This window comes from Prionailurus bengalensis, chromosome B1 (assembly GCF_016509475.1).
Source record: "Prionailurus bengalensis isolate Pbe53 chromosome B1, Fcat_Pben_1.1_paternal_pri, whole genome shotgun sequence".
Classification (NCBI taxonomy): Eukaryota; Metazoa; Chordata; class Mammalia; order Carnivora; family Felidae; genus Prionailurus; species Prionailurus bengalensis.
In genome coordinates this window covers 173300676-173315893 of record NC_057344.1, presented here as the reverse complement: position 1 = coordinate 173315893, position 15218 = coordinate 173300676, and the positions used below count along the sequence as shown (strand labels likewise).

Below are 15218 nucleotides of genomic sequence, written 5' to 3'. Positions count from 1 at the left end.
GCTCGGGCCAGCTCAGCTGTCCCGCCCCTACCGCGAGCGGCACTGGGCGGAGCTGCGTGCGCGTCAAGGCCGCTGAGGCCCGTGGGCTGCGGCTCCAGGTGCCGCCACGCCGGGCGCTAGTGTGCCAGGCCCCCATCGCTTTCTGTGTCCTCGTCCCCGCTGACGGCCGGCGCTGAGGTGGCGCCGCGTGGGCGCCACGTCGGACATAATCTAGGGTTGCGGGGGTACTGAGCCAGCCGGCTGCGGCGCGGGGGGACCGGAAGGTCCCGGCCCCTTTCCGGTCTCAGCAGCAGCCCGAACGGGTGGCCTAGTGTTTCGGCCCCCGAGATTTTGCGGGTCCCACTGAGCCGGGGCTTACTCCCCTCCCACGTACTCCGGGCCAGAGGCCCAAGGTTTAGTCAGATCTCTTGGGCTAGGATGCTGAGTCCTGTCATGACTGGACCAGTTAGTGCCTCCGCCTGATCCCTGGGAGGAAAAGCATAACACCCACGCCCTCCCAGCCATATTTTCCAGAGATACTCCTGCCAAATTCGGGATTTGGGATGTCTGTGCATGATACGTAGCAGATAATTTGCAACATGCAAGTTCCGTGCTATCAGGAAGACTAAAATTAATGTATGGAGACTTCCCGTTTTTAATGAGGTTAGTTCTGTTCTCTTTCTCCCTTACAGAATCATCTTAAACCTCAAATCTAAGAAAAGAAGTCATGACTTTTCTTGTGTGTTCCTCACATACTTTTTGTACTCGAAGTCAAAGACGATTATTAAATACAGCGTCATAAGGAATGTGTTTAGAAGTTTATAAAGGCACATTAAAATACCTGATAGATGATGAGGGGTTTTTGTAAGTTTTTTAAAAGTTTTATTCCTTTTTTTTTTTTAATTTTTTTTTTCAACGTTTATTTATTTTTGGGACAGAGAGAGACAGAGCACTAATGGGGCAGGGGCAGAGAGAGAGAGGGACACACAGAATCGGAAGCAGGCTCCAGGCTCTGAGCCATCAGCCCAGAGCCCGACGTGGGGCTCGAACTCCCAGACCGCGAGATCGTTACCCGGCCGAAGTCGGACGCCTAACCGACTGCGCCACCCAGGCGCCCCCCCCCCCCCTTTTTTTTTTATGTTTATTTATTTTTGAGAGAGAGAGAAACACAGAGTGTGAGGGGGGGAGGGGAGGAGGGGCTGAGAGAGAGGGAGACACAGAATCCAAGCAGGTTCCAGGCTCTGAGCTGTCAGCACAGAGCTCCATGCTGGGCTCAGACTGCTGAACCCAGAGATCATGACCTGAGCTGAAGTCCCACAGTTAACTGACTGAGCCACCTAGGTGCCCCTTTTAAGTTTTATTTCTAATCTCCATACTCAACATGGCGCTCCAACTCCTGACAGGACAGCAAGAGTCACATGCTCCTCCAACTGAACCAGCTAGGAACCCTGGGATGATGGTTTTCTTGACAGGATCATGACAATCTTAAGCAAGCTTATGAAGGGGCTGAGTCTAGGTGGCTCAGTCGGTTAAGTATCCGACTTCATCTCACGGTTCGTGGGTTGAGCCCCAGGTTGGGCTCTGTATTGACAACTCAGAGCCTGGAGCCTGCTTCAGATTCTGTGTCTCCCTCTCTCTCTGCCTCTGCCCTGCTTGCACTATCTCTCTGTCTCTCAAAAATGAATAAATGTTAGGGGCGCCTGGGTGGCTCAGTGGGTTGAGTGTCCGACCTCGGCTCAGGTCATGACCTTGCAGTTTGTAGGTTCCAGCCCTGCATTAGGCTCTGTGCTGACAGCTCGGAGCTTGGGGCCTGCTTCCATTCTGGGTCTCCCTCTCTCTCTGCCTCTCCCCCGTTTGTGCTCTGTCTCTGCCTCTCAAAAATAAAGACACATAATAAAAAATCAGTGTTAAAAAATTGAAAAAAAAAAAGAAAGCTCATGGATACTGCTTAAACAGTTTGCTATAGATTGTAGAAAGTATGATAAGATATGTAGGTGTTGTATATTCTGTGCAATATTCTATATTGTATGGATTCATTTATCCAACAAATATCTAGTGCCTATTGTGTGTTAGACATTATCCTGGAGACCAAAGATGCAAAATGGATTAAGACCCAATTCCTTTTTCCAAAGCTCACAGGCTAGTAGAAGAGATAAGTGACTAAGTAATTGCAATATATGTGACAAATACTGTACTATAATAGAGTTATCTTTTTGAACTTGGCATATAAATAGATTTAAATTTCCTTTTAGAGGGGCATCTGGGTGGCTCAGTCAGTATCTGACTTGATTTCTGCTCAGGTCATGACCTCAACAGTTGATGAAATACAGCCCACCTAGGGCTCTGAGCTGAGTGTAGACCCTGCTTGGGATTCTCTCTCTCCCTCTCTCTCTGCCCCTCCCCCACTTGCATGCTCCTTCTCTCTCTCTCTCTCTCTCTCAAAATAAATATTTAAAAAATAAATAAAAATAAAGTTCCCACTGCAGTTAGTTTTGTGATAAAAACTACTTTTATATTATTTCTTCCCTTTGTTTTGAATTAATCATTTTTCTACCTAGTATTCACTTTACATTCTTTGTTAGTATTTTGATAATAATCATAATCTTTGAAACAGTACAATCTCAGAAATTAAATCAGAATATCAATACTAGCTGGGGCGGCCTGGGTGGCTCAGTCAGCTAAACATCCAACTTCAGCTCAGGCCATGATCTCACAGTTCGTGAGTTCCAACCCCATGTCAGGATCTGTGCTGACAGTTCACAGCCTGGAGCCTGCTTTGGATTCTGTGTTTCCTTCTCTGTGCCCCTCCCCAACTCGTTCTCTCTCTCTCTCTCTCTCTCTCTCTCTCTCTCTCTCTCTCAAAAATAAGCATTTTTTTTTAATTAAAAAAAAAAAAGATTTAGAAATAGCATGTCCAGGGTAGTAGCCATGGACATTCAGAGAAATAAAGATACTCAAGAGATGATCAGGGAATAAAAGCAACAAGACTTTGGTAATATTCTCCACCCCACCCCCTTCCCCCACACCAAAAGTGACACTATCCTGGTGTCTGACAATATATTTTAGTTCTGCCTTACACAGATACATTTAAGGGAATCAATTTCCAGCTCTTCAGCTTCCACAGGTACCCTTTCCCAAAATGAATATGCCTAAGAATAATAGTCCATTTTACAAAAGAAAGGCTTACCTTTTACCCAAGTGAAACCTTGTTAGGATCCGTTACCCTGGGGTGAAATTCTCCTGAGTGCCAAAGGAATAAACTGGATTCTTGTTTTGGGGCAGCCCCCTAGAGTGATTAATCAAGACACCTCAAATCTGTCTTTCTTCATTTTATACTTATTTTTGCTGAGGCTGAAGTCCAGTTAGAAACAGGACATGTTGGCCTATGTTAGGGTATTCTGAATTCCAAACAGAAGATACCATAAAATTAGTGACCTTGATTCTTTTGAAAGCAACTTGACTATTTTGCAGGACTACTAAAATTTAAAAAAAAATTTTTTTAACGTTGATTTATTATTGAGAGACAGACAGACACAGAGCATGAGCAGGGGAGGGGCCAAGACATAGACACAGAATCTGAAGCAGACTCCAGGCTCTGAGCTGTCAACACAGAGCCTGACATGGGGCTTGAACTCAAAAACCACAAGATCATGACCTGAGCCAAAGTCAGACGCTTAACCAACTGAGCCACCCAGGCACCCCAGGACTACTAAAATTTTTAAGAGGTATTGAATAAAATAGAAATGGAGAAACTTTACAGTATTTATTCAGTTAAATAAATATTTATTTAACTTAGTTATATCAAATCTTTTTTTTAATCTAATTTTTTAAAAAATTTACATCCAGGGGCGCCTGGGTGGCTCAGTCGGTTAAGCATCCGACTTCGGCTCAGATCACGATCTCACAGTTCGTGAGTTCAAGCCCCGCGTCAGGCTCTGTGCTGACAGCTCAGAGCCTGGAGCCTGCTTCACACTCTGTGTCTGCCTCTCTCTCTGCCCCTTCCCTGCTCATGCTGTGTCTCTCTCTGTCTCAAAAAATAAAATAAACATTTAAAAAAATAAAAAAATAAAAAATTTATTTCCAAATTACTTAGCATATAGTGCAACAATGATTTCAGGAGTAGATTCCTTTGTGCCCCTTACCCATTTGGCCCATCCCCCCTCCCCCACCCCCTCCAGTAACCCTCTGTTTGTTCTCCATATTTATGAGTCTCTTCTGTTTTGTCTCCCTCCCTGTTTCTATATTATTTTTGTTTCCCTTCCCTTATGTTCATCTGTTTTGTCTCTTAAAGTCCTCATATGAGTGAAGTCATATGATTTTTGTCTTTCTCTGACTAATTTCACTTAGCATAATTCCCTCTAGTTCCATCCACATAGTTGTAAATGGCAAGATTTCATTCTTTTTGATTGCCGAGTAGTATATATGTATACCACATGTTCTTTATCCATTCATCCATCGATGGACATTTGGGCTCTTTCCATACTTTGGCTATTGTTGATAGTGCTGCTATAAACATGGGGGTGCATGTGTCCTTTCAAAACAGCACACTTGTATCCCTTGGATAAATACCTAGTAGTGCAATTGCTGGGTCGTCGGGTAGTTCTGTTTTTAGTTTTTTTTTTTTTTTTTTTTTTTTGAGGAACCTCCATACTGTTTTCCAGAGTGGCTGCACCAGCTTGCATTCCCATAGTTATATCAAATCTTAAGATAGTTTTCCACTTATAGTCTTCATTTTGTATGATGTTTAATACTTTTTATTAACAAAATGGAACTCACACCTAGGAACATATTAAGTGTCAACTTAAAATGTGTGAGGCATTGACTGAAGTCAGAGCCATTCTCCAAAATTTCCAAGCTGTTTAATCACACAGATGCTGGCACTCTGGACAGCACCTAGGACTGTAGTTCTTTTAATGCTTTGGAGCTATCCAGTTTTATGTACAAGTCTTGCAAAACTTCTTGTAGTTTATGCATTGTGATCTTGCTGTCACTAGAGTCTTTACCCAAAAATTGAGTAAGACAAATAGAGGCAATTTTGAATGTGGAGTAGAGATTCCACTTGGTTTGGTCACTGACGGAGCCAAGTAAGTTCAGGTGAAAAGGTACAAGTCAAGGCTTAGATTCCCTATTTTAGCCAAATAGAGAAAAGAATTAAATGACACCAACAATATGGTTAGTTGAGCAAGTGGATTGAAATGAGAGAGACATATATGAACCTTTGTTCAGGGAGAACATTAAGATTGCTTTGCATCACACTTTTTTTTTTCTGTTTGCATTGCACTTCTAAAATAAAAAAGTGTGCAAGACAATACATAGTTTTTCAAAATTCTTTTAGGAATATACAAGCAATAAAGTTTGAAATTACTAGGTCTAGGGGAGCCTGGGTAGCTCAGTCGGTTGAGTGTCCACCTCTTGATTTTGGCTCAGGTCATGATCCCAGGGTCGTGGGCTCAAGCCCTGTGTCAGGGCTCTGTGCTATGAGCATGGAGCCTGCTTAAGATTCTCTTTATCCCTCTGCCCCACTCCCCTGCTCATACTCTCTCAAAAAAAATTTTTTTTTAATTAAAAAAAATTTAACAAATACCAAAAAATTACTGCTATAAGGTAAACCAATGGGAGTGGTTGGCTGCAGTTGTGTGGAAAACAAGATGGCTGGAGGAGGAGAGGTGAAAGGACTGAGTATTGGAAAGATTGTCTACTTGGATATTGACACCACTGAGAACGATGATAGGAGAAGTGCTGAAAAGTCAGGCAGAAAGTCCAGTGCTAAAATCATAGATCTAGGGATCTACGACTTTGGAAAATAGGGTATCATATGGAATGCTCTGCCAGTATGAGCTTTTAAAGAGTTGAAGAGTTTTGGTGAGGAGAGAGGGATAGGCGGGCAGCCAAAATGGGAAACTGGGAAGAACCTCACTCTACCTTGACATACTTTGGTTAGAGGGTCTGGAAAAGACAACAGCTCCCATTAGAGAGGGCAATGGGAGAGTCAGTGCTCTTAAGTAGATGCCAGGTTTGGTGAAGGGAGTGTTCAGACAAAAGGGTGAAGGTATGGGGCTTTTGCCTATGATGGCCTCTCAGTTTAGGATGTTTGAGGCATATGGAAGGGTATAAGATTGAATCAGGTAAGGGGGATGGTGGAGTGATGACCTGGGAGTCTTGGACTTATAGTGGATGCTGATAGAAACAGGGGTATAGGATGTGTTTAGATTACTCATGATAGTCTGTAAGGCCAATTATCATAGTGAAGCCATGAGTGTAGGGAGAGTATAGGAAGGCAGGATTGAGGAAGCCTTGGCAAAAACATGTAGATCTCAATGGGTTTTCCTTTCAGACATGATGATAGCACTGCTGAGGCCAAGAAAGAGGTGACATCACTGGGGAAGTGGAGAGGGCTCTGTGGGTATCTCTTCACAACTCTGCAGGTAATCATATTTTCCATCTGAATAAAACAATAAAAATATCTCCTTCTCATCCGACTCCTATCCCACTCAAATTACTGCCCATTTCTCTGCTCCCATTCATTGTAAAACTCCTCCAAAGAGGAGTTGTACTTCTTCTCTCTTTCTGCACCCCAGTTCTTTCCTTAACTACTCCAGCTGGGCTTTCATCCCCATCATTTCACTGAAACATCTTTATCAAGTTCACCAGTGAGTCCTTTCTGCTGAAATGTTGAATTATCCATCCCCATGATTTGGCTAATCGGTAGAATTTGCTGTCACTGAGCCTCTCAAATGGTTTCCTTTCACTGGATGCTCCTTCTCAGTTTGTTGGTTCCTCTTTCTCAACCAGAGTTCTAAATATTGCAGTCCTGGGATTTCTTCTCTTCTCTCTTTACTGTTTTAAGTAATTTTATCCAGTGCCAAAGATTCAAATATTATCTATATTCTGTTGCCTTTTAATTTATATCTCTCTTTGTAATGGAACTTTACTTAGCTCTATAAATCTATCCAACTACGTACTCAAAAGCTCCATTTGACACCTTAAAATCATCATAGCCAACACATAAGTATTGTTTTTCCTCTGTGGCAATGACTGCCAGCTGACTCCAATAGCCACACTTTAGTAATAGAATTTCCAAATTTGCTGGGCAGATATGTTCCAGGATAAAGACTACACCTAGCCTCCTTTGGGTATGGTCATGTGACTAAGTTTTGGCCAAGGGAATGTGAATGGAAGGGATAATGTACAACTTCCAGGACAAACCTTAGAGTCAACAGGTAGGCCCCTCCTTGTTTCCTTCCCTTCTGGCTGAAGCACTGACCCAGTAGGGATTGTGGTGAACTATCTTCAACAATGCAGAGGACGACGTTGGGTGGACAACACAATTTGAGAAACACTGCTCTGGGGATCAGTGGAGCAACAAGATAAGAGTCTGAATTATGAATACCTAAAGCAAGCATTTTAGCCCTACACTGCTTATGTATTTTTTTGATGTTTATTTATTTATTTTTGAGAGAGAGCACACATGGAGGAGGGGCAGAGAGAGAGAGAGACAGAGACAGAATCCAAAGCAGGCTCCAGGCTCTGAGCTGTCAGCACAGAGCCTGACGCAGGGCTCAAACTCATGAACCGTGAGATCATGACCTGAGCCGAAGTCAGACACTTAACCGACTGAGCCACCCACGTGCCCCCTTTATTTATTTATTTATTTATTTATTTATTTTTAACATTTATTTATTTTTGTGAGTGAGAAGACAGAGACAAAGCGCAAGTGGGGGAGGGAATATTTACCCTATTAACAGTTGTAATCTAAGTCCTTGCAAAGTAATAATCCTACTTTCTTTTCCTTCCTTCCTTCCTCCCTCCCCGCCCCTCTCTTTCTTTTTAAGAGCCTTCACATGAACTGAACAGGCTTCTGTTAGGGCCATCCATGAAGTATAACATCTCCCTTCCTCATCCCCACAAGAAATAATTGAGAAGATAAAGGCATTGTTTCTATGCATCAGGAAAAACTGTGAAATATCACTAGTAAAAATAAACTACTGCAGGAGAATTTAAGGTTTCAGTTAATTCCATGCCAATATGTAGAAATCAATTAGAAAGAAATGATTGTTTGCTTTTGTTTCTGTTTTGTTTTTCATCTCTAGAACTAAACATAAGGTAGCTTTTTTTTTTTCTTTTTTGAGAAGGAGACAGCATGAGCAGCAGGGGAAGGGTAGAGAGAATCTTAAGCAGTCTCCACAGCATGGAGCCAAATGGGTGCTTGATCCCATGACTATGAGATCATAACCTAAGCCAAAATCAAGAGTGGGACACTTAACCAACTTAACCACCCAAGAGCTTTAAAGTTTAGCATTCTTTATACCAGCAGTTCTTACCCTTAGCTGCTACTGGATTCACCTGTAGATGTTTAGGTCAAAGCCCTAACAGAATCTCTGAGGTATAGGGCCAAAGCATCAGGTTTTTTTGGTTTTTTTTTTAATGTTTATTTTTGAGAGACAGAGAGAGAGAAACAGAATCCAAAGCAGGCTCCAAGGCTCTGAGCTGTCACCACAGAGCCCAATGCAGGGCTTGAACCCACAAACCGTGAGACCATGACCTGGGCCGAAGCCGGATGCTCAACAGACCAAGCCACTCAGGCACCCCCAAAGCATCAGGTTTTTAAAGATCTCAATGTGCAGGCAAAGTTGAGAACCACAGTCTAATAGTGTGCTCTTTAGCTTTCATTGCAATGGATTTATTAATCTATTAGTCAAAATGTATTTGCTTTCCAGTTTCCATCCAAGGATTTTAAAATCTTGATTGGAAACTGTGATATTCTATTTAATGTTTTAATCTTCAATGTTTTTCTTTTGCCATGTCTGACCTAAAGGTTCCATTGTCCATTCTTAGTAGAGTGAATTCTTTCCAATGGAAATTCAGTGTTAATGCCCCAAATTTCCAATTTCCTTACAACTTAGGTTTTGAAAAGGGAGAGTGTGAATGTGTATGTGTGTGTGTGTACATGTGTGTATGTATGTATGTTGGGACGATGAGAGCCTTTATGTAACAATATTTATTTAGGACTTTACAAAGCATTTTTACAAACATTTCATTTGCTCTTCACTTCAGTTGTCTGTAAAGTGGTAGGTATCATATTTGATAAGTAAATGAGGAAAGTGGTGCTCTGAATTAAGTGGGCTCCCCAAGGTTCACATAACTTGTTTTCCTTAGTCAAGGTATATAGGCTGCTCAAAATACCAGTAGTCATTTAGTTATCAAAAACTAACATTCACACAGTTTCATGAGAAGGGAACATGTAACATATTGAATGTAGAAGTAGAAATAAAAATCCAGCTCTTTTAAGCTAGCTATCAAAGAGTTTTGCAAAAATGTAAAACAGTGCCACTCTTCTCACTAAATTTTCATTTTGGAAAATGGTTATTTTTTCATAAAAACCTTTTTATTAATATGTATTGGGTTTATTATTTTAAAATACTTAATACTTTTAAATGTTCTGTTATAATTTTGGACACAGTATATATATTGATAGATATAATGCATAATATAAACAAAAGTTCTTTGGGGCTCCCAAGCCAGAAAGTTTGGGAATCACTACTATAAGCTATATGCTATCTTTGAATTGTGAGAAGAACTGAATGAATTGTTTACCTTAGCATTAAGCCAAGCTCACACAAAGCTACTTGAGTACTTTTTCCCCAAGGCTAAAACACTATTGGCAATACTAAGTATTTTTATTGCATGAGACAATCACTACAATTAAAATAGAAGTTTGAGAATTGGACAAAAATTACAGAATGATAAAAAACAGCTTTCTACAACAAAAACACCCTTTTAATATCTTTGATACTTTCATAGACTAGCATCAGAATTTATTACAAGATTATTATGATTATTTTTATTACAAGGATATTACTACAATTATTCAACCTTAACTGTTGCTAGTTTATACCTATTTGACTCTGATTTCTTAAATATTGCAATACAATGAAAAGAATACTTTTGATGTTGTAGAGAGAAAATTACTACCCCTTCAATGGAGAAAATATAATTTTCAATTATACTTTATTTAGCCCAATACTTCCTTAAGCCTTGTATTTTCTGATTGAACTTTGGCTAACAGAATCATGCTTGGAGCCTGAGAACATCAGCTTTCAGTAGGCTGTTGCTGGTGAAACTCTCTGGGAAATAGGATGTTGACAGTGGTATAATGTAAAACAAAATAGAGTAAAATGTAATTTTAAAGAAAAGATTGTTAGATTAAAATTGAAGGCTAAGCAAATTTGCAAAGATATAAATCCTTTTTTAATATTTATTTCAGAGAGAGAAGGAGAGGGAGAGGAAGGGACAGAGAGAATCCCAAGCTGACTCCGCACTGTCAGTGCAGAGCCAGACATGGGGCTTGAACCCATGAACCATGAGATCATGACCTGAGCCAAAATCAAGAATTGGACACTTAACTGACACCCACAAGGACGTAAATCTTAATCCATGTGTTGGTAGTGTAGGCTCTGGTATCAGATTTGTATTTGTTCTATATGTTGTAACCACAAAATTTTACTTGCTGTATTAATTGTTAAGGAATCACCTTTAAAACATCCAGACTTCCAAAGTTTAATGTTTCTATACTAATTAGTTGTCAGGGAGAGCTGCATTCAGGCCAGGGTCTGTAATGCCTTTTGAATGTACAGTGCCTCTTCCTTTGGCACTGAATTAATGAGTAACTATATAACAGATTCATTTAAAAACAACATAGGAGACTTATTCTATAATGCTGAACTTGCTATGTAGTATTTGTGCTCTTTAATTTTGCTCAGTTCTTCACAAACAATGCAATTCAAATTCATTAATCATCAAGACATAATATGTGTGTCTGAGTTATGAGAATATAGGAACCAGATTTTTAAGAGGTAAGACCTCTGGTACTGCAGGGATTGTAAATATTTTTTTCTCATTCCCAAATTTCCTAGAAACAAGAAGAGTTTTGTATAAGGGAATATTCCTTTTTGATATGAAAGTTGCCTTATTCTTAAAATTACACATATTATTCTTTACCCGTACATATTCCTTGCTTCCCAGACATCTTCCACCTCCCTTTCAATAGACGTCTTAATTTGGCATCTGATGATTTAAAATGGTTTCCGTAATCTAATTTTGAATAACACCCATTTTAAAGCAGAAACAGTTTAACAATTAACAAATATAAACACTTGTTGAAATGTTTACTGAACCAACATAGTCCATTTGTTTGAGAAAAGATATGCAAAGTTAAGTTTCCCATGGGAAAAGATCACCTTGATAACTCCAGTTTTTAAAAATCTGAGCGTGATAGATAATCACAGTTGGTGTTTATGGAACGTTTTGGTGGGGAGAAAAACCAACTCTATAAACTGAGATTTGGAGCTGAGAAAACTATCAGATGAAATGGCAGGAAGAAAAAACTTACTAGAATTCCACTTTCTAAGAGGAAAACTAATACTGCAGAACCATTTAATGAAAACTTATCATTACAGGGGTTCAGATATCTACTGACATATGTATGACAAACTTGAGATTGAAATCATTAACTGCCTTCAGGAAATTATGTATTTCACAAATTTTGCTGTTTTAAAGAACACTTAAATATCACAAAGACACTGATACCATAACCATGCCCAGAGCAATTGTAAAATTGCTTAAAAAATTGTAAAATTGTCTAAAAAAAATTTTAACATGTATATGGGGATTAACAATCTTTAGTTATCTGGATGCATTCCAGGTCACAGGACAATAGCAAATTCTTACTTTGGCATGTGTTCAGTACAGTTACATGTCTAGCTCCTTTTAGGTAACATCTGTCTGCTCAAATAATTAATACTATTGGATATTATTCCCTCAAAGCAAATGTCTATTAACCCTGTATCCTAGAAGAAATTTAAAAAACAGTAACTAAAGAAATGTAATTGTAATCTAATTTCCTAAAGATTTCTCAGAATCCCTACTTCTGAATACTGGCCCTACTGCTATTATAGAAATGTTTTCCTTGAAAATTCCATTTCTCTATGGAATGTCTTTAGTTAGGAGTAAAAAGTCTTACAAAGAAATTGTTTAATAAAGAATGTTAACATTTTACTAAGCAAAAGATGTTTGCTTCAATTCCCACAAAAGCCAAACAGAAAACAATGCATTACTAACGTTTTCTATTTATTCATTAATAAAAAGTGCATAGTACAAGCCCTTTATCCCAGTCCAAGTACTCAGTAAAAGATTACAATAAACCCTGGATGGCACAGACATGATTTGTTTGGCATGATTTAAACATTTAAAAACAGCAATTAATATTTAGTACATCACATGACCACTTCTGCTTTTAACAAAGCAATCATCAGACATGGTAACAAATACATATGATTTTTCATTTAGAAATATTATGTTAAGACTAAACCTACTATTGCAACAACAAAAATTTAACCCATTATGTGTAAACGCTTCATTTCTCCTTCAAGTTGCTATTTTGTGTCGTAAGCTGATGCGCTGGTCCAATTTTAGCACATGTTTATTTAGAGTGACAGACTTTAATTCAGAGTGACAAATTTCCAAGGTTTCTTTGAAAATATAAAAATTCAGTAATTCTATAAATACTACCACATCACATACCACACAATGACACTAAAAGTAACCATGGAATAGCTGAACCTAACAGTTACTTTGGAAAATCTCTGCAAGTTTAAAATATGACTTGCTGGCTATGGGATAGTGCTTGGATAGATACATGATAAAATCTTTTAGTATACACAGTTCCAATGTTAACTTTTTCCATATGGAAAGAAAACATTACTTTGCATAAGGTACATCAAATCACTCTTAAATAAAATTAACTTAATGTTAGTTGTGGAATATTTAAGAGCCAAAAATTAAAATGTGAAGCTTTAGCTTTCTTTTTTCCAGATTATTTAAAAATGATTGTAGCCACAGTTCAGGTGAATGTTTACAAGCCAAGTAATGACTAAGAGTGTGCTCAATAAGAAGGCCACATGTAGAAGTTTAAGAATTAAATAGAATAATATAAATTACTAGTTAGGTTAACAGGAATACTTTATATGCAGTAGTACACGGTCTTTCTCAGGAATACGGAGAAATTTTATAAGCAAAAAAACCAAAACTACTTCTCTAGGAGCTTTGTTGCTAATTAAATAGATGGTCCATATAGAAAAGGTTAATATTCTAGATGTACTATCAATTAAGTGTACATAACAGAAATGAAGAACCAGGAATAAGAATCTAGATTTGCAGGTCTCTAGCTAACACTAGACATTCTGTTTCCAGGTCTAGGCCAGTTGGCTTCAACCAAAGCCAATTCTCAATTATTTGTGAGCCACAGATTCAGTAAATACATCAGTATCTCTGCCAAAGATTGGCTTTCTAGCAGCTTAGAGAAAAGACTGTTAGGATATATGTGTAAGCCTTCAAAGTCTAGGGGGCAAGGGCAGAAAAAGGAATGCTTACAGAGATTTAGCTCCATCCTATGCCATTCCTGCCCTTTCTGCATTAAATACTCTAACAGCTATAAAGCTGGGAAGGTTTCCAGGCCCAGCAAGAGGAAGAACTTTAAACCTCTGGTGCTCAATTATCCAAGATTTGACTTACCTGTGTTATGATACCCTTCAATTAGCATAAAGTAATTGAGTAGGTTATATTATGTCAAGAAATTAAGCACAAAGCCAAGATGCACAAAAGGAATGCAAGCAGTCAATATTGGATTATATAATGAATGAAGCCCTTAAAATGTTTATGGCCTAAAATGTAATCATAATAAAGGGGGGAAAATACCCTATGAGCATCACACAATTGTATCAGAGACTCTATTAAACAGTACAATGATATAGAGAAGTTTATTAATTCATACAAGTAATTTCTCAGATCAATACAGTGAAAAGCTAGACTCATCTGGGGGAAAAATCCTTACATTGATAGCAAAATATCTTCTAGCCCCCATAAACCATCTGTAATCACTTGCTAAGAAAAAATTCCATAACCACATAGGTCATGCAGACTTCGTTTTTATGCCATTTGTATTTTCTTTCAAACTGAGCAAAACAATGCAAACTTTTACTTTTCATACATTTCAAAATTTTACTTATATTAATACTCCTCCTCACCCCAATCCATCCTATTACTAAACAAGAATGAGATAAGGGGTGAGAAAAAGATCCTTGATTGCTTTTTCATTTTCCTCCTTCTCCCTTGGAGTAAACTAAGAATTCATCAAATATATTTTAAAGTAAGAAGGATAATAAAAGATTCAATTTTTTCCTCACAGAAAAAAGACTAAATAAGTAAAGAGCATTCAAATATCAGTAACCAAATAGGTCCCCAATACAGCTTTAAGATAGTTCCATTTAACAGGGAAGTGTTAGAACAGAAAAGAAGGTTCCTGAGAGGCACCCATTTAACAAATAAATTATAGCTTAAATTATTACTGTATAGAATATACTTGGCAAAGGCAGAAAGAATTAACTTTTTTCCTCCTTTCACAAACCTTGTAAGGCTATAATGGACTGTAAATCATCCACCATATTTAAATCATGTTTAAAGTTCTCCTAATATTAGACATTTTTACGGGAATAAAAAACTTAGTAAACAACTATTTCATTTCTTCTCCCTTCCTTTTCTAGCCACATAAGCCAGTTGTAGTGGATGACACAGAATTGTAAAATATTCCAAAGGCTGCCACAGTCCCAAGAACTAGAGATAACTGCCACCCGCAAATCAAGGTAAATGTAAATACAGTGTGGTTCTAATTTTTTTTCATACAATCTCAGACAACCCCAAGTAACTTTATAAATAACTAATGAAAAAAAAAAGCAATTTTAAAACCTATCAAAACTATTTAAAATATTTAAATGCAGAGATCTCAAATTTCCTTCAATCAGGCCAGAAATCATCACAAAAATTATGATCACAGTTACAAACAGAATGAGTGGAATGTTTAAGTGTAGGATAACCAAAAAAGCCCATGTAACTTTTTTTTAATATAATCATTTACTCAAATATGCTGTAAAAAGGAATGGTGATAACACAGGAAGCAAAAATAAGCTTGCAAGTGAAATTTCTAGAGGCTCATGAAAACAATACCATCCCATATTGCAGATGCAAAAGGAAAAACAGTTCTAATGGGGTTAAGAGTACTCTGGTCATCTTCGTTCATTTGGTCGTGCAAGGTGTTAACTATTTTCACTTCCCATATCACAAAGTTAGTCCACAGGAGGGGCTGGTGGATCTTGTCCCTGGCATTAGAAAGACAGAAATTATGGAAT

The 15218-nt window shown here is 38.4% G+C and overlaps 1 protein-coding gene and 1 long non-coding RNA gene across 3 annotated transcripts in view; one reads left to right on the top strand and one right to left on the bottom strand.

Moving 5' to 3' along the window:
* Window positions 1-213: 213 nt before the first annotated feature.
* LOC122466919 lies at window positions 214-14806 on the top strand. The gene is made up of 2 exons (XR_006292784.1): window positions 214-642; window positions 14577-14806. It is a non-coding gene; the product is annotated as an uncharacterized LOC122466919 (long non-coding RNA).
* SMIM14 (small integral membrane protein 14) overlaps window positions 12085-15218 on the bottom strand; it is an 82728-nt gene continuing 79594 nt past the window's right edge. For both annotated transcript variants that reach the window (XM_043553234.1, XM_043553223.1), the window contains exon 5: window positions 12085-15188. In XM_043553234.1, the coding sequence (XP_043409169.1) occupies window positions 15156-15188 (33 nt within the window). In that variant the 3' untranslated portion in view covers window positions 12085-15155. The remainder of the gene's footprint in view (window positions 15189-15218) is intronic.